We start from the raw sequence: 25,561 nt of genomic DNA, 5'->3' as shown, positions 1-25,561 counted from the left end.
CCATTCCCCCTAGAAATGTGCAAAACCTAAATATCGCAATTAAAAGCTGGTAATGGAAATGCATTTCGAAAAACCTCTCAGATATCGCTAAAACATTTAAAGGCTCTCATGAGGTGGTTTTCAGACGTATTGATATAAAAGTGTATTGCAAAAGTGTTATGGAAACACTTGATTTGGTTTTGAGAACATCACACAGCTGATTAGGGCTGTCCACAAATAGTCGACCAATCGTTAGTTGACCAAAAAGTCATTAGTCGACCAGAATTTCATTGGTCGATTGGTTGCAGGAAAAAAACAACAACATTTGGAGCCGTGTCTTGTCAAAATGAAGTCAAAATGGATGTGACTGAATCAAATAGTCTATGGACTGAACTGTGTATGAAAGGCTATAGGGCTTTTAATTTGAAGGGCCAGATACAGGAAGTCGACTAATCGACTAATCGCCCTAAATGATGACTATTGGTCGACCAAGAAAATCTTTGGGATTGAGGGCAGCCCTACAGATGATTGAACGTATCCATGAAATATTGTATCCATAGTTGGTCTGTGGAATCCTCTCAGAAATCCCTTATCCGTGGCCACTGCCACACATAATATATATAATGAATAATATATGATAATTATACATAAGGACTTAGCAATCAAGCGCTGCCTTCGTCTTCTGTTAAAAACAATAACAGCAACAGCTGTAGCAGCAGCTGAGATTGCTGTCCCAACACCATGGAAACGCAAGGTGCTTACAGTACGTCCATCTTCCTCAAAGTGAAGTCTCGCGGGACGAGAACTTAAAAGAATTATGGGATATCGCGAGCCTAGACTTTATGAGAGAAACACCTGAAAATAGCAATTGTACTTTTTCAAAATTTCAGAAGTATTGCTTTTATTTTGCAAAAGCCTGTAATGGAAACGCAGCTATTGTGATGTTTCTTAGTGTGTCTGGATGGTGTCCACAGAGAGGCTGAAGTTACTGAAGAATATGCTAGAGAGTTGGTAGAGTAGTAACGCATTTGATTAGGAACACTGACAATACTGACACTGGGTAGTTGCTCCCTGTGCTTTCTGAACAACCTGAGTAAACCAGCCTGCATGTGCACGTCGACATGACTGCATCACATCATTTCTGCAGATTTATCACTCAACCACATCCCATAAGTGTTGTACAGGGTTCATCTCAGGAGACTGGGGAGGTCACTGAAGTCCATGAGAGGAGTTGGAGACATCTTTAGCTCTCTGACATGGAGCATGATCATGCTGGACGTGGATATGGTCGACTGTGGCCACGATTCAAACCACCATTGATTGGTATCAAGGGGCCATACATTTGCCAAGAATACACACCCACACCATCCCTTACACCACCACCAGCAGCAGCAGTCTGGACTGTTGACACAAGGCTGGTTGGGAGCATGGATCGGTGGATCGGTGCCGTTGGTGCCAGACTCCAACCTGACCATCTGCTACCTCAGCAGAAATTCAGATCATCAGCCTTTCCTTTAACAGCCCCTGTACTGTTTACTGCAGCTTCAGCTCCTGTTGTTGGCCCACATGGTCTTCTGATGTTCAAATCCATCTTCCTTAAAGGGATAGTTCACTCAAAATTGAAATTCTCTGGGTTACAGCTGGGCTCTGTGCAGCACTGCATGTCCATATGACGGTTGAGAACAGACACCACTTTTCTTCGTAACAAAAAGACACACTAAAAAACATCCAAATACCTCCATGCTGCTGGTATGTAATGTCCGTCTTGTATTGAAATGCGAAATTGTTCCGAAAAAAATTTAATAAGTCTATATTTCAAGCTTGTTTGTAGCGGAAGCTCCTCTTCCCGGTCCATCCAAATCTCATGAGATTTGGACTTATTACATTTTTTTCGGAACAATTTGACATTTCGGGGCTTCAATGCAAGACGGACATTACATACGAGCAGCATGGAGGTATTTGGATGTTTTTTGGTGTGTCTTTTTGTTACGAAGACAGTTGGTATCCATTTGCAACCGTTATATGGTCATGCACTGCTACGACGAGACCCCCTGTAACTCAGAGAAGGCACGGAGGACTCTGAAACTTCTCCCAGCCCTTAGTCCACATGAGGGTGAGTAGATAATGAGTGCAATTTGAATTTTGGGTGAACTATCCCTTTAACCTCTTTACACCTACAGTTGTAAGGAGTGGTTATGGTAGCCTCTCTGTTCGACCGCTCTCCCCAGACATCTACGTGTGTAAAAAAACAGGAAATCATCAGTTTCAGGAAGAAAAAAAAAAAACACCCCAACAATCACATTTTCCCTCATTCTGATGTTTGATGTGAACATTTACCAATGTTTCTGTTTGATGTTTCTGTCTGAAGAGATGATGGACACAGACAGAAAAAAAGACACAAAAATCTGTTTCATCCCCCCTGAATGCTGCGCTCCTCTGTGGCTGTAGCTCTCATATATGAAAAAGATTTCCCCTGCATATGTTGTAAATTATGCATCAAGTCAGGGTCCGTGTGTGTGTGTGTGTGTGTGTGTCTGTGTACAGTAATCCCTTGGATGGTTTACTAGGCCAGTGGTGTGGCGTGAGTAAGACATGAGGCTTTACCTCCAAAACATATGCTGCCCTGTCTCTCCCCTTCTTCTCTCTCTCTCTCCTGTGTACGTCTTTATCTCTAACTGCTTAAAGGGATAGTTCACCCAAAATTCAAATTTCACTCATTATCTTCTCACCCTCATGTCGACTAAGAGCTGTGAGAATTTTCAGAGTTATCCGTTCCTTCTCTGAGTTACGGGGGGGTCCGCGCAGCAGTATTTGTCCATATAATGGTTGTCAATGGATACCAACTTTCTTTGTCCAAAAAGACACACCAAAAAACATCCAAATACCTCCATGCTGCTCGTATGTAATGTCCCTCTTGTATTGAAGCCCCGACATGAGAAATTGTTCCGCCGGTACACAGGAAGAGCAGTGAACTGAGACACTGGGAGCTTCCGCTACAAACAAGCTTAAAATATAGACTTATTTAATTTTTTTCGGAACAATTTCTCATGTCGGGGCTTCAGTACAAGAGGGACATTACAGACGAGCTGTATGGAGGTATTTGGATGTTTTTTGGTGTGTCTTTTTGGACAAAGAAAGTTGGTATCCATTGACAACCATTATATGGACAAATACTGCTGCACGGACCCCCCTGTAAATCAGAGAAGGAACGGAGGACTCTGAAAATTCTCACAGCTCTTAGTCGACATGAGGGTGAGTAGATAATGAGTGAAATTTGAATTTTGGGTGAACTATCCCTTTAAACAATCGCAATCCTGCCAATCTATGTCATGGATTCATTTGCCATGTAAATGTGTGTGTGTATGTCTAAGTCAGTGGTTCCCAACCTGGGGTCTGTTCTGAGGTTGTCATATTGAAATTGTAAAATCCCAATAACACACCTGATTGGATAATTAATATCATTTATAAAACGGAAAGGTGAAATCCAGCAATCTGATTGGTTGTTAACCGTGGTATAATGAGCATATACCATGGCTACTATTCTAAAGCCTTTTCACAGCATAGAGTCAGGCACATATGACTGGTATACATGTAAGTTGTTGTATCCATGGCAATGTGCTGTTACAGTCTGTAGCAAAAGACAGTCTGTGTTTTTACGACGTTAACAAAGAGACTAAGGTAGTTGAATTCACGTCTGGAGAGGTGGGACTATTTTTTTCCACAGTGGGGCTGATTTATTATATAATATGTATTTCTGGTTGAATAAAACTACATGAAGTTGATTGCCTATTCCTCTTTCATATTGCCATTATTGGTAACCGTTTTATAAAAGCAATATATCACTCCAGTCCATGATATATGCTCATTATACCACGGCTAAGGGGCGTTCTTCGGCCCGACTTAGTCGTGGTATAATGAGCATATATCACAGCCTGTCGTGATATATTGCTTAAGTATAAACAAAGACAATAGGAACAAAAACCTACAACCTACCTGCTTATAGGGACGTGATAACAATATGACACAACAAAGGAAAATGGACAGAAAGATATAATAAAACAAAACAAAATAAGACAGAATAAAATAGAATAAAAAGAATCAGATGAATAATTCAGAATGGATTCAAAATGTATATGGGGCTACTTGTTGTAATGACATACCCATGGCAGGGCTCCATTTTTTATCAACTGTTTTTTTTTTTTGTATGAAAGTTTGTATCACATTGTTCTTTTTATATGTCTGTGCAGGTAGGGGTTATGGATGGGGGGGGCTTCAAGGAAAAACGGTTGGGAACCGCTAGTCTAAGTTGTGAGTGTGAGCATAAATTTTCCATCTGGGATCTGCTATCAGGATGGATGAGCTGTAAGCATGTCAGAGTCTCACTGCCTCCGTGTGTATGTCTGTGTGTGTCTGTGTGTGTGTGTGTGTGTGTATGTGTGTGTGTGTGGGTCTGGGGGAAGGGTTGTGCTCATCTGGTCCTGTTAGGTCACTTCCTTCCTCTCTGGCCTCAGTGCTCTTCAAGTGTGTGAAACAGATTTAGTTGTGTTTAAGTCCTCCAGCCTTTGCACATTCACACACACACATGGCATCAGTCAGTTGAAATGTTAAAAATGTTCAGTTTAGATTTAATTCTATTTCTGTTTGTATCCACATTATTTGAATAAAAGCTGAATGGAAACATCATTTATAAAAAAGCAAACACTCGGGTTGGAGTCATCTCGTTTCAATTGAACTGCAGTAAATCTACACCACATATTCAACATGAGAAGTCTGGCTGTGTGGAGAGTAGGGATGTCACCATTATACATTTTCTTGGTACAATCAGAGAAATAATCACGGTATTACAATTATCACGATTATAATGCATTAATTAATTTCACAACACTATGTATGTGCAAAATCAAATATAGTCTAACTAATTACAATATCTATTGATAAAGGACCAATTACATTCCTCAGGGGAATTAATTGTCATCTATACCAAATGTTTAAGTTTATTTTAATCGGTTTTTTTTTTTTTTCTTAATTACAAATGACACGTAAACTTTTAAATTCCTACTGATTCAATGTTACAGTAGTTAAATGGACCAGTATCTGTGCATTTAGCTTTACTTTGGCGCACATCTGTCGAGACGGTACCGACATAATCTTTTTTGGAAAAAAATGGTGACATCCCTAGTGGAGAATCCCAACAAGAGCACGTCACCGTTCACCATTACTGAGTCACCAGGAGTCAAAGTGTGTCCAGCTAACAACAAGGAGTTTCTGTCCAATTCATAAACAAAAGAATGAGTGTAATTCTTTGCAGATGACATCACAGAGTTCCCCGTCCACTTTCCTTACAAATCACAAAGCGTCATTTTCCGGTGAACAAATATGTGATTCTGGATTGAGTGTGGCACACGCTGAGGGTTTTACAATAAGGCAGGATAATCTGAGTAATCCACAGCATCCTTATTTACATCAACACATCCCTGTGTGTGTGTGTGTGTGTGTGTGTGTGTGTGTGTGTGTGTGTGTGTGTGTCACAGCTAACCGATCACAGAGCGGAGCAGCCAGCAGCTCTCAGACAGGAGACGCCTTAGGGAAAGCACTTGCATCGGTAAGTACAGCACACACACACACACACAAACACACACACACACACACGCACACCAATGCCAACACACATATCTGTGTTCATTCCTTAAATAATGCATAAATGATTTTGTAATTGATATTAGCTTATAGCCAGCTCTGTGCTTTGTCAAATAAAAAATATGTCTTTTTTTCTGCTCTTTTCAAGACATGGATCTTATGTTTTAATTGTATGCTTGTTGTTTTTGTTTGCACTTCAAATTAAGTTTCTTTTCTTTCTGTTTTTTGTTTTTTCAGATTTACTCTCCAGACCACACAAACAACAGCTTCTCATCCAATCCCTCCACCCCAGTTGGCTCCCCACCTTCCCTCACAGGTTAGCACACACACACACACACACACACACACACACACACACACACACACACACACACACACACACACACACACACACACACACACACAGATACGGCATTACTGTGAGCTGGAAGGCTGGAAGCCCCCAGGGACGGCTGACATTGGTCCATATCGGTGACATTAACCCAGTATATATAAATGTAACCAGAAAACATTGCCGTTTTGAATTATTCTGGCTAGATCTGAAAAAACAACAAGCAAGCAAATGATTATGTACATTCACTGAGCGAATATTATGAAAATAAAATATAAATTTCTCGCTAGAAATGTAATCAAAAGGAATTTTTATGCAGAAACTACCTCAAAATATTGATTTTTCCACTAAAACTTCTAGAAATATTTGCTATGTTTTTTGTTCTCACGGCCAGAAACTTGAGAGTCACGTGACTTGGACGCAAAAAAATTTGAAAAAAAATAGTCCGAAAAAATGTAACAGTCATACAATTTAAGAGCTGTTATTGTAAACCCTCTATGTTTTGCACTTTGGACCAACGTAGCCAAGGTAAGTTTTATATGAGACTGCGTTGGCATAGTATGCAGAATTGAATCATCAATGGTTTGGGATTTTTGGATTCATTAACAGTTAATGTTTGTGGTCCCGGTTGGGGCTGGGGGCCCTCCAAGTTACCTCTTGCCTGGGGCCTCCAGAGTGTCTAGAAACGCCCCTGCTTGGATGATCTGACTGTATGATCTTAGAGTCCAGATGACTTTGAGTCTTGACGTGAATCTCTAGTGACTTGACCTGATGACTTACAGACAGCTCAAGGAAATGGAAGAGGAAGAAAAAAGTCACCGTATTCAAGCACAATCACTAGGGGTTAAAATCCTAGAAAGCAAACAACCAATAGCGTGTCTCCTCTTCCATTCTGCTCCGCCTCCTCTTATTTCCACCAATTACTTCTGCTCTGGGCCGATGTTGTAAACTCCACCCGCTCCTCAAAGTAAAAAATGACTTTTCCTAATAATAGTTGTGTCAAATTTGTCTGTAATTGTCAGTGCTACACACACTGTTTGATATTTCTCCGCCACGCCTCGTGACTGATAGCTTTAATTACGAGCACCACTTTGACAAATTGTTCACAAACCTATCCGACTCCGTGAGCAGCAGCCCCATCCCCCTCCCCCTCCGCCTCGTCCTCCTCTCCCCTCATCATTTTAGCAGCCTGGGATATTGCTTGCTAAACCATAATTGGTGTTTATCATTGTGTCAGAGTTACTCCACTTTTTACAAATTAGAAATGAAGCCTATTAGAGTAAACTACATGCAAATTGATATCCAAGGCAAATTCTGCGAGGGTGTTTTACACCGTTGGACTCAGAATAATTTACCCTGCCATTTAATACATATATTTGTATTTGCACATGAATGTACCCAGGTGATTATTCATTAATTATCATATGGAAATTAGCATGTAATATGAATAAAGGAGAGAGGAGAGAAAAGACTGCGAGACAAAATGGGAAGACAATGAAAATGAGAAACATTAGCTAATGAGATGAGATCAGAGTTAGAAGGGAGGGATCAGTGGTGAGGGCAGAGAGGAGGAGAGCAGTGGAAGAGAGGAAGGACAGGAATGAAAGGGCTGAGGACTAACTGTGCTGCTTAGTTTTTTGTGATTTCTGAACTGTTAACCTGCAAGTTTCAATTATATTAAAGTAAAAAGTAAAAGTATTTCATACGTTTTGAGTCATTTTATCATTTAAATGTTTGCTAATTGGAGAGTGATAACTGATTAGCTTTTCCTCTTGTAATATAAACGACAAGCAAATGATGCAAAACAAATGATGTCTTTGCATTTGCTTTGAGCTTGTTTTTCAGCAGCACGGTTACACCTAGCCTGGCATCACAAGACCAACTCCAATAGTCTCTCAGTTCATGTTTGATTTCTAAAAGGTGTCAACAACGACAGCAGACCAAGCAGTGACGGATGGAACCAGACCAGAACGTGTGATGTAGTGTGAAGCAGCCAAAGAAAATACTGTTGCCATTTAATTTAACTCATGCCTTGGTTTTATTGTGATGATATTGACAAAAATGGCTGAGTAACGACACAACGCACACACTCTGACATTCACATCTATAGGTGATTTAAAGTGGCCAGTCAACCTATTGTTCATGTTTTTGAACTGTGTGACGTCTTTGCGTAATAAAACACAGGTATGAGTCTCAGCTCGAACAATGGAAATGCAAAGTTACTACAGTAAATAAACTAAATACTACAATAAATTAATATTTTAAACAAATAAATATATAATATTTAGATGGAAAATGCAAATATTTAACATTTCTTTTGGTCATACACATATATTTAGCCTCTGAGGTTTCATTCAGATCTTATACTTCACATCAGCAGATTTAGTTAAGGTTGACAGTGACATATAAATGTGACATAACACTGTAAATACGTTGACCTTACTGTATTCAGATGACTAATTTTTTACATAAAATAAATAAATAGAAGTTAAATAAAACATGTAGAAACATATGAGCAGGTACAAAGTCTGCAGTGATTTGATAAGAATATATTGTAAATATAAATGGTTTTATACTGATTTCAACCTCTTTGACAAATCTGTATTTCAACAACTTGACATAATTTTTAAAGTTTGGCAATTAGGTCTGCTATGACAGGTTAAATTGTCTTTATGTCAAGTTGTCAGAACAAAAACATCTCAAACAATGTCAACTTTGCATTAAAAGTGACATAACTTACAGAATGACACTTAACGACAGCTGTCAGAAGTATTCATTGATGTTTATGACAGATGGCATGTCATGGTTATGACAGTGTTATGTCAGTCTTAGTTATGTCAAGTAAAGAGTCACCAAACATTTTTTCAGTGAAAACAGCTAATTCCACATCGGCACAGGAGAATGAGTTGGTAGATTTGTTGCATTGTCTTTGAGGATGCAACACTGAATGAAAGCTCAGAAGCAGATGTCAGTGAACGGCTCAGTACAGAGGAGAGAGAGGTGTGTGACTGCAGCATGTTCCTGGCCAGCGATCACATCAGCAGGTTTCTACAGCCACATATTTCAAAGACATAGAGAAGAGAATCGCAGCGTGCCGTGCCGTGCTGTGGGCCTTCACAGCTGATCTTTTTGGTTCGTGTCCATGAAAACAATCTCGTTGTGGAGCAGACTCTGAAGACCTGATGTCGTCATCTCTCAGAGCCTCATATTAATTCACGCGAGTCGCCGTCTCTCTTGGTCTACCAGCTAATGAGACCCGTTGATTCAGGTACAGCCCTTCAGAGCGCCGTCAAACACAAAAGCGGAAAAGAACACAGACACAAAGCTGGTTTATTCTGCAGAGGGCCCATGCTAATCAACCTCTTGTACCTTTTCAAAAACAAAAGCCCGATATTAGCATTTCAACTATGAGATATGTGATAGTTTGTTTTTGTCTTTTCTTCCTCATCTCGGCGTCTATTATGTCCGAGCACCACGAGTGGAGATGATGAGAGAGTCTTCACGTGTAAAGATGTTTTGTGTGGTGTTTGGCGCCGTACGTCGAGTGTTTTCTCTCTTTCTACATATAAAAGGAAGGGCGGTGTTGGTTCTAATCCACACTCTGACATCCATCCCGTGCAGGGTCACAGGAGGCTGCAGTGTAACCAGACACACACACATGAAAGGATGAAAGGATGTCTCAACATCTCTTATCCTCATGAATGTCTCCTTGTCTCCTGTGTCCTAGCTCCCAGTTCAGCTGTATGGTCGAGGAACGGCGCACAAGGAGCATCATCTCCAAACTACGAGGCTCCGCTGCACTCGCTGGTATGCAGGCACACATACACACACACATACACCATTTTCAACGTGCTTAAAGGGATATTTCAACATTTTTGGCAGATTCCCATTGCCATAATCCCTATTGTTTTAGGAGTGGGTTCGTTACCTTTAATTGTCGGTGCATGTTGTTTTTAGAACAGCGGAGCAGAGACGCGAGCTGCTCAGCTACGCTACGGAAGCTATGTGGAAATACCATGAGCCTCCGTAGCGTTAGCTGAGCAGCTCACGTCTCTGCCCCGCCGATCAAAAAACAGCTTGCAGCGACAATTAAAGATAACAAACCTACTGCTATGACTATAGGGATTATGGCAATGGGCGATTTGCCAAAATGTTGAAATATTTCTTTAAGTATAACACAACATGACATGTTTGTTGGTTCTTAAAATGTATTTGAACTTAAAGGCAGCTTGTGTTTTATGTACATTACTGTTCAGACCTCTGTTCACTGAGGTGTGTGGAGAATCAGGTTGTTTATGGAGTTTTTAAAGACCATGTATTAAAGCTGTGAGCAGCAGTTTATTGTATAGACAGGCTTCCCCCTCACAATCCTGCTCCCAGCATGATAATAGTTTAATTACGAGGATTTAAACAGAATGCCACTTCCTAGAAACCAGGGCTAAAAACTGTTTGAAGTTAAATTTGTGGTTTTATGGAAGCACACCTTTGCTTGACTCATAACAAACTCTGTCAATGTAGTATATAATAGATATTATTGACATGAACATGAAAGGACTGGCTGTGCATCTCTCTGTGAGTTTCTTTCTCTCAAATATTATATCTATTATAAGTTGAAGCATGTTCCATCTAAAGCCTCAAATCTGCAGCCCAGGCTGTCAGCAGGTCACTGCCACTCTAAACTCAGAGGTGTGATGTCACAGTGGCAGTGGGAGCTGTCCTATCCCTAAAACAGGCGTTTCTGTGTTTCACTGCCCCACTCATGAAACTGGAGATAAACTGAGCTAACAGGGATGTTTCCCTCTTGAAATATACATTTCCTGATCATAGCTTTTTTGTAATTTAAGGAACAAAAACACATTTTCACAGTCTTGACTGTTGTTGTTATTGTGTGGTGTTAAATGAAGTGTAAAAAGTCTAAATATTTGGAACCATTCGGGTCAGTGCATTAATACGTGGTGCTTTGATGAGTATTTATGGCAACAGATGTGCCACGTTGAGAGTCACATGTTTCTGTGTCTGTTCACTCTGCAGCAAAGTCGTATCGAGGACCGACTGGAGCGCTTGGATGACGCCATCCACGTACTGCGGAGCCACGCGGTAGGGCCGTCTACGGGCATGGTCAGCGGCCACGGCGACATGCACAGCCTGCTCGGGGCTGCACACACGCACAACGGTGCCATGGGCGCTCTGAGCAGCGGCTACGGGACAGGACTGCTGTCGGCCAACAGACACTCCCTCATGGTAGGACCTGAGAACATGTTGACTGTGGTGACTGACGGGGAGGAGACCTTTGACCTTTAACCTTTCCTTCAATGGAGAGGAGAGGATAAGAGGGGAGGAGAGGAGAGGAGATGATAAGAGGAGAGGAGAGGAGAGGAGAGGAGAGGAGAGGAGAGGAGAGGAGAGGAGAGGAGAGGAGATGATAAGAGGAGAGGAGAGGAGAGGAGAGGAGAGGAGATGATAAGAGGAGAGGAGAGGAGAGGAGAGGAGAGGAGAGGAGAGGAGAGGAGAGGAGAGGAGAGGAGAGGAGAGGAGAGGAGAGGAGATGATAAGAGGAGAGGAGAGGAGAGGAGAGGAGAGGAGAGGAGAGGAGAGGAGAGGAGAGGAGAGGAGAGGATAAGAGGGGAGGAGAGGAGAGGAGATGATAAGAGGAGAGGAGAGGAGAGGAGAGGAGAGGAGAGGAGAGGAGAGGAGAGGAGGTTGAATTGAAAGCATGAGGCAAGATGGCAGTAATGTTTTCCATATTTAAGGCTTTTGGCTTTGTCAACTTGAAACAATAAACATAAAGAACCAAACAGCTGTGTGACATAAGGAGATGTAGGAGGCAGAGAGGAGAGAGAGAGAGAGGCAGCTTTATAAAACCACTATAAACACATTCAGATGCCTGAAAATGTTCAGTCGGACCAATTTTGTTTATTTGTGTTGTACGTTTGTCCATACCCACGTCCACATGTACACACATGCACACACACCAGATGTTCTTTCACACACACTGCTGCAGTGTCTTTAACACTCCTCTCCCCCCTCAGATAGCCCCCCCCCCCACGTTGGTTGTGTCCAGCAGGTTTGTGTTAGGCTGTACTGAGCTGTGCAGCCTGCGGGGGGCGCCAGCAGCAGCTACAGGATTTCAGGAGCTCACTGGCTTGCTGGTCTTTGTCAAAGTATTTACTTTGAAGTGTTATTTTCTAAATGGAGAGCACCTGTGGCAGAGAACAGTGTGTGTGTGTGTGTGTGTGTGTGTGTGTGTGTGTGTGTGTGTGTGTGTGTGTGTGTGTGTGTGTGTGTGTGTGTGTGTGTGTGTGTTAGCCAACTCCTGCAGAGATTTCCCTCTTCTCACGCATCTCTCTCTCTCTCTCTCTCTCTCTCTCTCTCTCTCCTCTGTCCCGGTGGTCCGTGCTGCATCATTCTCTACATAAACACATTTCCCTCTTTTCTTCCATCTCCTCTTGTGCTATTGTTTTTGTTGAGTTTGTTTCTTCCACCTTGCAGTTGCAGTAATGTCATGTTAACAGCAGGGCCGTTGCTAAGAATTCTGGGGCCCCTGAAAGAATACTAAAGTGGGCCCCTGACTTTTCCACTTTTGTTCTTAGACTACGTATGTATTAGGGATGCACATGATTAACCGTTTAACCGTTAACCGATAACAAGAACTTTGACCGATTAATACTATCGGTTATTTATTTATTTTATTAGGTCCTTATGTCGTCAACTCATGGAGGCGTGTCGACGCGTGCAGAGTTCACGTGCCTTCAGTCATATTCCCCAGCAAAAAGTTACACAGGAGGACTGACAGTATAGCAGCCCCCATGAAGGAAGATCAGACAATAAATGTAACCTACACGGACATAGATGTGCATCACAACGGCGCTGAAAATTTTTTTTTTTTAAATGGAGTGATCTTTTTTTTTTTTTTTTTGCCCTGCGCCGCAAGCTTCTTAATCTTATCGGTTAACGGTTAATAATCGGTTAACGAGCGTCGGTTATCGGTCAGAAAAAAAATTCAAAATGTGCATCCCTAGTATGTTTTGTCATTTTTTATTTAGCCTACTTTGTTTTGATGCTAATGCAGCATTACTATGAGTATTAGTCAGGGTCTTATGCAGAATAATTCAGTCATACAAAGAGGTTTTTTGTGGCCCTACTGGGCGCTGGGCCCCTTGAGTTATCATCACCTTTCTCCCCTATGCAACGGCCCTGGTTACCAGTGACAGTGACTGTATTAATGAATGTAATGTAATGTGAGGAAGGAAGGACAGTCAGGTAAACTGATAAACAACACGTTGTTCACATGTTCAGAAATGTTCAGGGTGAAGAGAACTACTTCACTTCACAAAAATATATTCAGCATTTCAGTGTCAGTAAAAAAAACAAAACTTCTGGTTTTATTAATCAGCATTTATTTAATTTAATAAAGGAAAAGTTTAAGTTTAGGAATGAAACACTTCCTACATAGATTTTGGAGAAAGGGAAAATACTTGAAAAGTACTTTTCAGCTTCATTTGGAGGTTGTTGTAAACACCTCTGCTCCTCTCGGGTTGCCCTCAGATATACATTTGGCATTAAGCTTTATGAAGTCATTTAGAGGTTTGGCCCAAGAAAACATTTACACTTAGCTCTTGCCTGGGTTCTGTTTTTGCAAACGACTTCTCAGATTCATCTTGAAACCATTCCAAATGCATTTATGACTTGTTTTCATACGTACGCAACAAGTGGAAAAAAGAAAATAGAGTCAAGTGAAGGATGTGTGCTGAAAACACTGTTTACTTCTGTACCATTTGAACACACACACACACAAACACACACACACACACACACACACACACACACACACAGGCTCTCATAAATTGCTCCTTGTGTTGTGTCATTAGGGCCCGTGTGTGTGTGTGTGTGTTTACTTGGGCTCAGAATTATTGGCTAAAAGAAAAAAACAGACTCATTACTGTAAGTCTGAAAGCTCACCAACTTTATAACTACACACACACACACACACACACACACACACACACACACTTAAATTGACTGAATGCATGGAGCTGGTTTACATGACTTTGTGGGGAACCATCTCCATACACCAGTAAAACTAGAGGAAGTTTTTTCCTCACTTGTTAATGTTAATGAAAAAGTTCCTTATTATAAAATCACAGGGAAAATCAACAATAATGCGTGTTCTAGTTTAGTTTGTTTATGATAATTATCAGCTACATTAGTACAAAATCAGGTATTCTCCGTCATTCTAGGTCATACTACCACATTTTTCTGAATGTCAAAAACGTAAGCCGGTTTTGCTCTTCCGGTGGAATTTTATGTTTACGTTTCCATGGTTCGCGGTTTGCGGTAAATGCATGGATTTTTTTTTTTTCAATGAAAATCTGTAAAACGCATGGATCATCACACCAGCTTCTAACAATGGATATCTATGCACAGCTCCACTACTTCCTGAACTTAAGGCAGCTCTTTTATTTCCTGTCTTACATTATTGGACCAACTGATTAATCCAGGTGTGTCTGACCATTGTGACTACTCAGACACATCTGGATTAATCAGTCTGTCCAATAATGTAAGACAGGAAATAAAGGAGCAGCATTAACTTCAGGAAGTAGTGGAACTGTGCAAAGAGCCCATTGACTTCCGTGTTAAAAGCCAGCGTCAATCCACAAGTTTCCGAACGTCATCTATGGTCAAAGCCGGAAGCTGATTTTGCCGGTTTTGGTGGAATTGTACGTTTCCGTTTCCATGGTTTCAGTCCTTGTCATTGTCATGTCGTTGCGGTAAACGCATGGATCTATTAACGCTGGCTTTTAACACGGATGTCAATTTGTGTGATGTAAAAAGCTGGTGTGATGATCCATGCGTTTATCGCAACTATGGCAACGACTGAAAACCATGGAAACGTAAAGGTACAATTCCACCGGAAGTGCACAACCGGCTTCCGGTTTTGATCATATAGATGACGTTTGTAAACTTGTGGATAGAATATAGTAGGCTATGGTGTGCTGTATTCTAGTGTGTGTAGCATCATGTGTAAACAGGAAGTCTGATCCAAAGGAAAAGGATGAGACTCAATATAAACATGAAAAAAGAAAAGAGTGGAAACCACAGAAAGCAGAGCAGGAGGAAGGAGTGATGTCATCTCTACAATGTGTGTATGTACATACAGAGACGTTATTGTGTATTTACCATTACACACATAGTCATTCTCTCTCCTTGTCATTTTCTATGGCTCTCTCTCACCACTGTTTTTCTGCCACTTTAGTCTTTGTTTTCCCAACTACACGTACATCTCTCTCTCTCTCACACACACACACACACACACACACACACACACACACACACACACACACACACACAGCTGTATGTAGTTTGGCAGTGTTAGGCAGAGACGCCTGCAGGTTGAGGTCATAACTTTGGGAAAACAGGTGGTAGACTTATGTGTGTGAGAGAGAGAAAGAAAGAGAGAGAGGGAGAGAGGGAGGAAGAGAGACATATACACAGACAGGTATGCATTGTTCACCCAATCAAATACACAAACACACGCAGATACAGAAACACATGTTGCAACGTGCTCTTTGGTCATTTAGCTTTGTGTTTTCTGAGTCAGTGTTTGATGTTGGAGCATCACTGATGTTGAGGCTGATCAGAGAGCAGCTCAGGGACAGAATGCCGTGATGTGAGACAAACTGAGGAGGAAGAAGACGTACGAGTGTCCAGAGTCAACATGAGGGATTTGAGATGTGTTCTCTCCGCTGTGCTGTCTGTCGTCTGCCTCTGATGATGATGTGTTCAGGTCACGGCGGTTATTTTACCGCCTCTCAGCTCAGTGCGGATGGTGACTCTGAAACAAGGGGAGAGGTTAAGGCAGAGAAATGTTTCTCTCTCTCTCCATTAAGCAAGTGAAATGGATCATAATCTGCATCACTTTGCCGTAAAACACACTAATGCCTTTTAATGCTCCGCATCTCCTCTCTGCTCTCACTCCTATAAGCTGCTAGAGACCCACTGCCCTCCATCCATTCACCACCGTCATTCTGATAATGTTCAACTTTCTTTATAAACCTACCAAAACTACTCAAATACTAAATGGCTTAAAGCATATAGACATGATCTCAATGCGACAGCAGCACACACGTCATGGGGACAGACAGGCCTTGCAGGAGAGTGGAAGTTAATACCCACAGTTTTGAAATGGCATGCAGAATGTGGGCGTCCACATACTTCTGGGCATGATGCGCAGTGGTTGGTGGAAACAGGTGGGAAACAAACGGGGGATTTATTTGCATCTTTTAAATTGATTTAATATGTTAGAGAGTGGGTTTAGTATATTTATTCATCTTTTTTGCTCTAATTCAATCCTTCCTCCTATTTATTAAGGGATGTAATGCTGACCTCTGACTTTGAATTGGTCATAACTTTATAACATTCATACATGTTTTTGTTTCTTCAGTTTAAAAAGCAAAAGTTCTTTATTGTTCCCATTCGGTTGAGGATCGTGGGTGGACATGTATGTTCCTGAGGGAATAAATTACTGGACTATGTTAATGTACATCACTATAGTATGGTAATGCTGCCTTCCATGGAGGTTTGTATGCCAGAGCTCTGTGATATGAATATGAATATTTATGGTTGGAAGAGTTTGTGATCATTGGGCGTGTGTGTGCTGCCTCATGTTCATGAAGACGTCTTTGATATCTGCGTAATAAAACACATATGAGTCTCAGCTCGAACAATGGAAATGCAAAGTTAATAAATAAACTAAATACTACAACAAATGAATATTTTAAACAAATAAATATATAAAATTAAGATGAAAAATGCAAATATTTAACATTTCTTTTGGTCATACACATACAGTATGTTTTGCCTCTGAGGTTTCATTCAGATCTTATACTTCACATCAGCAGATTTAGTTTTGCCATGAGATGTAGCTGAAACCTTGAGTTGACATACTGTAGCACTGTAAATAAGTTGACCTTATTCAGATGACTAATTCTTTACATAAAATGTAGTAAGTTAAATAAAACATGTAGAAACATATGAGCAGGTGCAAAGTGTACAGTAATATGATAAGAATAAATTGTAAATATAAATGGTTTTATACTGATTTCAACCTCTTTGACAAATCTGTATTTCAGTATGAAATATCTTTCTGGCAAATATAATATTTCTAATCTATCACTTATAACACAACACCCCACAGGACACATGCAGGAATAAATTCAATCTTTAATTTGACTGCTTATCCAGATGGATTGTACTCTGACAAAAACATTTTCACCTCATATAAACATTTTTCCAAATGACATATTTCCCTGGGCCTCTTTCCTTTCCTCCCCTCCACTCCATTTTCCTCTGTTTCATTTCTCTTTTTTTTAATGAGGAAAAAAAAACAGACAATTTCCACCACTGGAAAATGTTGCTGTACTTTTCCTCCCGTGGAAGTCCAACCTCAACACTGCAAGCGAGTGTGTGTGAGTGAGTGTGTGTGTTGACGTTGCTACAGCAGGTGCTTTCTGTCAAGTGTTTGCACAGAGGAGAGTCTGTACAGTGTAGAGACTGTTCCACACCAGAGCTGACTGCAGTTCACATACCCAGCATTCACTCAGACTAATCAACCACATTTACCATAGAGAACACAACTCAGGCTTTTTCTTAAGAGTTGTGATAATGAATAAAATCCTGAAAACTGAAAAAAGGAGGTTGTGGTTTCCTGTTTGAATGTATTTATTATGATAAATATAGGAAGCAACAACGTGTAGGCTCATCAGCAGAATGAATTTACACAACAGATTCTAAATTAAATCAGCCATGTTCCTGCTCCTCAGAGGTTGCACCTTAAATAAATGAATGACCTTTATTCTAGTGCCAAGTTTCACATTTCAATGTTCTGACTTCTTCAGAGCAAAGAAATGCAGCAATATGGTGTTTTAGATGAGATCCATGCTTCATGTTGCATTTCATCCACTCCCCCCGCCCTGGCTTTTTCTTTTTGCAGAGATGTGGCTTTTTTAGACTGCGACAATAATGGAAAAAGACAAATGGAAATTGCAGAAATCCATCTAATAAAAGGGAAATATTACAATTTAGAGAGTTAAATTGACAGAGTTTGTTTTTCTACTCTCAGACACACACACACACACACACACACACTGTTGTTTGTTTGTGTGACCCAGAAATTCCCTTCTTTCTATTTGTCCTGTGTGATCGGTGCACGACACACAAACACACACATTTTAAATGAACACACTTCACAGTGATCAACAACATTAAAGATGACAGTTACTCAGCACCTCCTCCTCCTCCTCCTCCTCCTCCTCCTCCTCCTCATCTCTGGTTCTTCCTCTTTCTCTTTCTGCTTTATTGAAATGACACTTATATGTCTGCACCAACCAAACAGAGAGGAACCATTGCACATGCAAGAGTGGGTGAAGTGGACAGTGGTGAGAAAGACTGCTGATTAACACTTCAAATCAACAAAACATATACACTTTAAATCTTCTTTATCCCTGTGCACACTGATTACTTTACTTTACTTATATGCTTTACTTTATGCGAAAACTTGCAAAGAACACAGAAGTTTTTCTAAAATGTGATGAGACTGTTTTTCTCAAACTAAGACGGAGAAACAGGTTTGAGAATGAAAAAGACCAACTAGAACTTTTACAGTTATAAACATTTTCTGAGTGAACAACGTGGTTTACACAAGAGACCCTGAAGAAACGTGTAAATTTATTATGAGTCCATTGATTGGTCAGCAACCAACTGTCAAATTTTAAAGTGTCCTTGAATGCACCAACAAGCAAAGTTGTACTGTTATAGTACAAGTGAGTACCTGATTTGAAAATTCTCCCTGTTGGTGCATTCAAGGACAGACTGACATCTGAGTGTTGAGAGTTGGCTGCTGAACAGAAACTTTTCTGAGTAAAAAAAAAACACAAAAACAATATTTATCCCTTTTTTAGAACCCGTTTGTTCCTTTATAAGTGACAGGTGTTAGTGTCCTTGAATGCAGCTCTGGCAAAAATCAAAATAAAGCAAAACAAATATGAACACAGACAAATAATCTGAACTCAAGGTTCACCTTCTAACCTTTTCTGCTGTATTTCATGGCCACAGCTGATTTTTTTTAACCTGTTGACAGTAACAAAGCTTTTCAGGGATGCTTCAGTCTTGTTATCGGCTTCTCGATAACGTGTCTGCCCTGCGATGGGATGCCTCCAACCTGAGGGTGGGTGGTGGTGTGTGTCAGCAGTGGGTGTGGCAGCAATTCAGGGCAAATATTGGAGCATCACCAGCAGCAGCAGATCAGTTTCTGTGTAATTTATTTATATTTTTCTCCTCCGTCTGTCTCCTCGTCTTCCCTCCTCGTTGAACTAAATTAAGGAAGAGAGAAGGAAGGCTCGTTAAAATATAAAAGCCCTCCATTAAAAATGTACGCCGCCCTCTCTGTCTCCCTCTCTGCTGCCATTTTACATTTTAGAATCCAGGCGATGATGAAAGGCAGAGAAGGAAAAGAAACGACGTAAAGAAAAACAAGAGGCAAATGATAAATGGGGGGCAAACAGACGTGTGGACAGAGATACTGAGACGCTGGTCGTCTGTGTGATGTGTGTGTGGAGTGAGAGCACGTGGCGGGCAGACCTCTGTCATTAGAGGACAGAGTTTTAAAAGAACCTTATCACCAGACTCTGAAACTATATGTTCTATATTCACATCTAGAATAGAGCTGGTTATGTCAGAACAAATCCAACTCCATGTCAGATGAAACACAGACACACCAGTGTTTTCCATTTCATCCTCTCTACCTTAAGAAATCGACAAAGAAGCTGTCACATCTTATACCACATGAGACCATCAACAAAGTTAAAGGAACAGTTTGATAAATGCTTTCATTTCTAATTCAAACCAACCATTTGGTTACCCATCGACAACAATGGAAAGGCAAAACAGTGTAAACCTTTTAAAATGAAATGTAGTTGTGGATCAAAGTAAAGATCAGCCTGTCTGGTGAGCATATTACAGTAACAGCATATATATTGATATCATATATTATATATTGGTTTCCAAAAACCAATATGGCAAATTGCAAACTCCTGATTTCAGTGTGGCATTTCCATACCAAACCAGTGGGTGACATCACAGTGGGTCACCACTTGGTGTTGCACTAAATATCCTGGTAAAACTCTATTTTCTCACAATCAATGTGTGACATTCTCAATTCCTTCAAAGGCTGATCTATGAAAACCTATGAACTGCCTAAGGGCACTATACTTAGCCAGATCTTCAGCCTCTCTGCTTTTCAGTTTGATAAAGTCAAGTGATTAAAGGGATAGTATCATTTTTTTAAAGTGGGGTTGTATGATCTACAAATAGCCCCTAAGTACTTTAATTGCAGTAGAAGACTCTCTGCACTCCTCCCGTTAGCAACGCCAGCCCATAGCCCTGCCCAGAGATTTACAACATACAGTGTTGTGAACAGACCCAAAGAAACGGCCTATTTTCACGGCCTAAAAGAGGTTTTACCTGAAAAAGCAGTTTCTTTGGGTCTGTTCACAACACTGTATGTTGTAATTTTCTTCTGCAATTAAAGTACTTAGGGGCTATTTGTAGATCATACAACCCCACTTAAAAAAAAATGCTACTATCCCTTTAATGTTGATATGATTTTTGGATGATTTATCCATCAGTCTCTACAGATGCTTTGCTTTTTTGCGTCTGCAGAGGACGCCGTTTGAAATCTGAAAGTTTGCTTTAAGTTATTACTCAAGTCATCCTCAGCCAGGCCAAAAAAACATACAGTTAAATCTGTGATCAAATGATTCAGTATCTCTCAATATTTATTTCAACAACAGCCCCAAATGAAGAGCCACCACACTGTGTTCTCAGCTTACAGCCTTTACACAGTATTTCTATATGTAGCCAGCACACATCCAGCTCTACATCATGATTGATATCAAGCAGCCTGTCCTGCTGATATGTTCAAAGTGAGACAAAGCTCAGAGTCCTCACACACACAGGAAGCCAGCCCATCTTGTGCCAAAACAGTGAGTCCCTGCTGGAAGCTGCTCGCTGCTCTGGGAATTAGAAATCCCACAATTAAACATATGGGCATTAAGATAATTGTCAGTAGTTGTGTGCGTGTGTATGTGTGTGTGCGTGTGTGTGCGTGTGTGCTTGGCTGAATCCTTTCCATCTGTCTGTGCCACAAACACACACATACACACACGCATGCACCCTACAATATTCAGTGAATACACATGAAAAGAACCAGGAGACTCACTCACAGTAAATATACATGTCAGACATGTAGGTATGTGCACTGACACACACACACACACACACACACACACACACACACACACACACACACACACAGGTACAGTGCAGGACTCTGGAAGAGAACAGTTTGCTCACCTGAGCAGGACAAAATGGAGAAGGAAAAAATAACTTTCAAGGAATTGTGTGTGTGTGTGTGTGTGTGTGTGTGTGTGTGTGTGTGTGTGTGTGTGTGTGTGTGTGTGTGTGTGTGTGTGTGTGTGTGTGTGTGTGTGTGTGTGTGTGTGTGTGTGTGTGTGTGTGTGTAAGGGTGAGAGAGAAAGACAGGCGGAGGTCTTCAGTGACTTCATCAGGTAGACGATGCCCTCAACAGGCCAAAGATAAAACTGCAACATCTGGACCTCTTATATTCATAATACTGTGCTTAAAGGTGTCAAAACTATAATGAAATAAACATTAACAAAAGACAACTGCAATACAAAAGATGTCAATATATATGTAATAATATGTAAATACTGGCGCTGCCAATGTAACAAAATCATACAAACAGAAAATATGTGGAATACAACACAACAGTATCACTGCTTTAAATGTGACTCTAAATGAAAATGTCCTCATCCACTGTCAAGTTCAATGAGAAAAAATAGCTACATTGAATGTTTCAGTTGACACTTAAAGGGATAGCAGTAGGTTTGTTACCTTTAATTGTCAGTGCAAGCTATTTTTAGAACGGCGGAGCAGAGCCGTGAGCTGCTCAGAGCTACGCTACGGAGGCTAATGGGATTTCTTGGTTTCCCTCATCAAACTCATCAAATACACAATCCAACAACTCCACAACGCTCTGGTGGACAAGTTGTGACCTGCACATTCACCACACTATGAGATAATAACACAACGTTACGAAACAGAGTTGTTTTCGAGGTAAATTCAGAGACTGCTTGATGAAAAACTGTCCCTGAAGGCAACGCGCATCAGCGGTTTTGCATGAATTTCCCTCTACAACAACTCTGTCTGGTAACGTTGTGTTATTATCTCATAGCGTGGTGAATGTGCAGGTCACAACTTGTCCACCAGAGCGTTGTGGAGTTGTTGGATTGTGTATTTGATGAGTTTGATGAGGGAAACCAAGAAATCCCATGAGCCTCCGTTGCGTAGCTCTGAGCAGCTCACGGCTCTGCTCCACCGTTCTAAAACTAGCTTGCACCGACAATTAAAGGTAACGAACCAACTGCTATGACTATAGGGATTATGGCGATGGGCCAGTTTGCCAAAATGTTGAACTATCCCTTTAAGAATCATTGTAAACATGCCCAGTGAGAACCAGTGGCTCCAGACAGAGCTGTAAAAGACTAATATATGTAAGGAAACAACAACGACAACTCCCAGAGACTTCAGAGACACGAGACTCAGACCAGCCTGAACCCGTCATTCAGACCTGACACAGGTTCAGACCACATCTGGACCCGTGTCACCGCTGTGTCGTACAGTCTCAGCTGCAGACACAACCGTTCAGAGCAGCTGTTTGTTCACATCTGTGTGTGTCCTCCCTCTGTGTTCCAGGTGGGCTCTCACAGAGAAGACAGCGGCAGCGTGGGCGGTCTGCGCGCCGGACACTCCATGGCGGGTCAGGTGCCGGGGCCTCAGCTGCCGGTTCAGTCGGCCACCTCGCCAGACCTCAACCAGCCAGACCCCTACCGCGGTGAGTCTCGCATCACACAACATCCACACACAGGAAGAATAGACTGCAAAGAATGTTTCCTCTGATGTTATTAGGCAAGGCTTCTTTATTTATATAGCATATTTCATACCAAGGCAACTCTATGTGCTTTACATAAAGACTAAACATTAAGAAAAATTTAAAAAAGAAGGAGCAAATAAGTATTAAAAAGTAAAATAAAAGAAAATAGATAAAGTTTAAAGTTCTTAAAAATAGCTCAGCTATAAGCACATGAAAAGAGAAATGTTTTTAACCTGGATATAAAAGTGCTGACAGTTGGGGCTGATCTCAGTTCTGCTGGTAGTTTGTTCCACTTGTGTGCAGCATAACAGCTAAATGCTGCTTCACCATGTCTGGTCTGAACTCTGAGCTCCACTATCTGACCTGAGTCAGTAGATCTCAGAGCTCTACTGGGTTTAGACTCTACTAACATGTCATTCATGTATTCTGGACCTAAACCATTCAGTGATGTAAACCAGTAGCAGAACTTTAAAATCTATTCTGTAGCTGACTGGGAGTCAGTGTAAGGTCTTAAGAACTGGGCTGATGTGATCTGATCTCTTTGTTCTGGTTAAAACTGGAGCTGCAGCTGTTTGATACTTTTTTGGGGGAGTCCAGTCAGAAGACCATTACAGTAGTCGAGTCTATTGGAGATGAAAGCTTGTATCCCATAATGCTCTTGTGCACACACACAAACATTAATTAATTAATGACACAGTTATTAGTTAGAGGAAACAAGAAAGGGAGAAGAACAGGGTAAACAAATATGTGGGCATGGGTGAGGATAATGATAATAATAATAATAATAATAATAATAATAATAATAATAATAATAATAATAATAATAATAATAATAATAATAATAATAATAATAATAATAATAAAAACTAACATTAAAAATGAGGATGAAAACAGGTAAAGAAAAATAAAGAAACAATGCTAAATATAAAAAAAGTGTTGTCATGTATGTTGGCATTGAGAAAAAACAAGAAAAGGAGAGACATACTGTGAAGATGAGAAAATAAGAAAGTGATCGCAAAAACACCTGATGGGAAAGACAAGAAAAGATAAATGAGAAAGGAAGAGCAAGATGGAGAGATGTGAACAACATGATTAAACAATAGAAGAGAGTGAAGGTGGAGAATAATAACAATAATCACGGTGTCAAAATGGTAGAAATGTGAGGTGGAAGAAGAAGAAAAAACAAAATGAAGAAGATAGAGAAAGAAGAGAAATAAAATAGTAATAAAGGAAACAAATATATATTCTTAAAAAAAAGGAACAGGTGAAGCTGAGGAACTTCCCCCTGAATGAGGATCAGAAAGTTGAGAAATGAGAAGAGCCAGATCTCAGCTGGCGAGCCTCGACTTCACCGCCCGAGTGGGGAAAAAAAACAGAATAAATATACTTTCTATGTGTGAGATGGATATAGTGGAGCAAACGTGTATATGAGTGCACTGTGGAGCAAATTAGCCCTGAGCTCATTTTTAAAAGCTGAAAATGAGTCTGCTGGCAGCAAAGTTGAGCCAGCAGCGACCACAGCCAAGTGTGTAATGAGGTGAGAGAGAAAGCAACACACTCTCTCTCTCACACACACACACACACACACACACACACACACACACACACACACACACACACACACACACACACACACACACACACACACACACACACACACACACACACATACACACACTCAGCCAGGAGAAGTTGTTCCTTCCTCTTGCATCCGTCCATAGTTTACACTCACACACTTTTCAGGGTGTGTGGGGGCTGTAAATAAAGAATATTAAAATGTTTTTGGCAGCAGAGCCTGATGAAGTGGCAGTGCTGTGGCTGTGAAGCTCTCTCCATTTTAAAACACTTAGAGTATGAACAGTAAACATTCATGTTGTTTTGATAGGGTTCAGATTTATGCTACACTCACTAAATCTACAGTCATACTCATTCTCTACATGATTAGATCTCTCCACAAGAAGATGACTGATCTTAACCCTCATATCATAAATCATGAGGGAGGAATATTCCACTATGAATGTACATGTAGGTCTATGGTCCATAGCCACTCAGTTGATAGCCAGGGTTCCTACACAAGTATGGAAAGTATGGAATTTGATTTTATACATTTCCAAGTCTGGAAAAGTATGGAAAATGGAAACTATCATATGGAAATACATTTATATTTATCTTCTTAATACATATCTGGGTTTGGTCTCATCTTAAGTTATTTGGGTTAATTATTTTGTACCTAGCTACAATCTCCTGGAAATTATTTGGTGACATAATGGCATACAAATTCAGAATAATGAAAACAAATGATTACAGTAATTGCATCATTTATTTACATGAGACACATCTATTTACTCAAATGCCACAAATTATTTGAATTCTTCTACTGAGAAGTCTGGAAATTAAGGTCTGAAATAAGTATGGAATTTTGAAATTTGAAATGTGTAGGAACACCTGGATAGCTCTTTGGAGTTAGTATAGAAAGATGTGTTGGAAGAAAGCTTGTAAGACTGCAGTCACCCTGGAGCTGCTCCACACTAAAACCTCTTTTTGTTTTCCAAAGCATGAAATATTCATGACAAAAACAAACAGTGTTAAACAATGAACAACTCTGA

The 25,561-nt window shown here is 40.6% G+C and overlaps 1 protein-coding gene across 1 annotated transcript in view; it reads left to right on the top strand.

Annotated features, from left to right (window-relative positions):
- Positions 1 to 25,561, top strand: part of tcf4 (transcription factor 4) — a 93,919-nt gene that overhangs the window by 56,526 nt on the left and 11,832 nt on the right. The window contains exons 5-9 of the mRNA XM_083983820.1: positions 5,511 to 5,581; positions 5,854 to 5,932; positions 9,675 to 9,754; positions 10,979 to 11,188; positions 22,778 to 22,916. Of these exons, the coding sequence (XP_083839946.1) occupies positions 5,511 to 5,581; positions 5,854 to 5,932; positions 9,675 to 9,754; positions 10,979 to 11,188; positions 22,778 to 22,916 (579 nt within the window). The remainder of the gene's footprint in view (positions 1 to 5,510; positions 5,582 to 5,853; positions 5,933 to 9,674; positions 9,755 to 10,978; positions 11,189 to 22,777; positions 22,917 to 25,561) is intronic.

The sequence above is a fragment of the Trachurus trachurus genome (assembly GCF_905171665.1).
Source record: "Trachurus trachurus genome assembly, chromosome: 12".
Lineage (NCBI taxonomy): Eukaryota > Metazoa > Chordata > Actinopteri > Carangiformes > Carangidae > Trachurus > Trachurus trachurus.
This window is presented reverse-complemented; position numbering and strand designations above follow the sequence as displayed.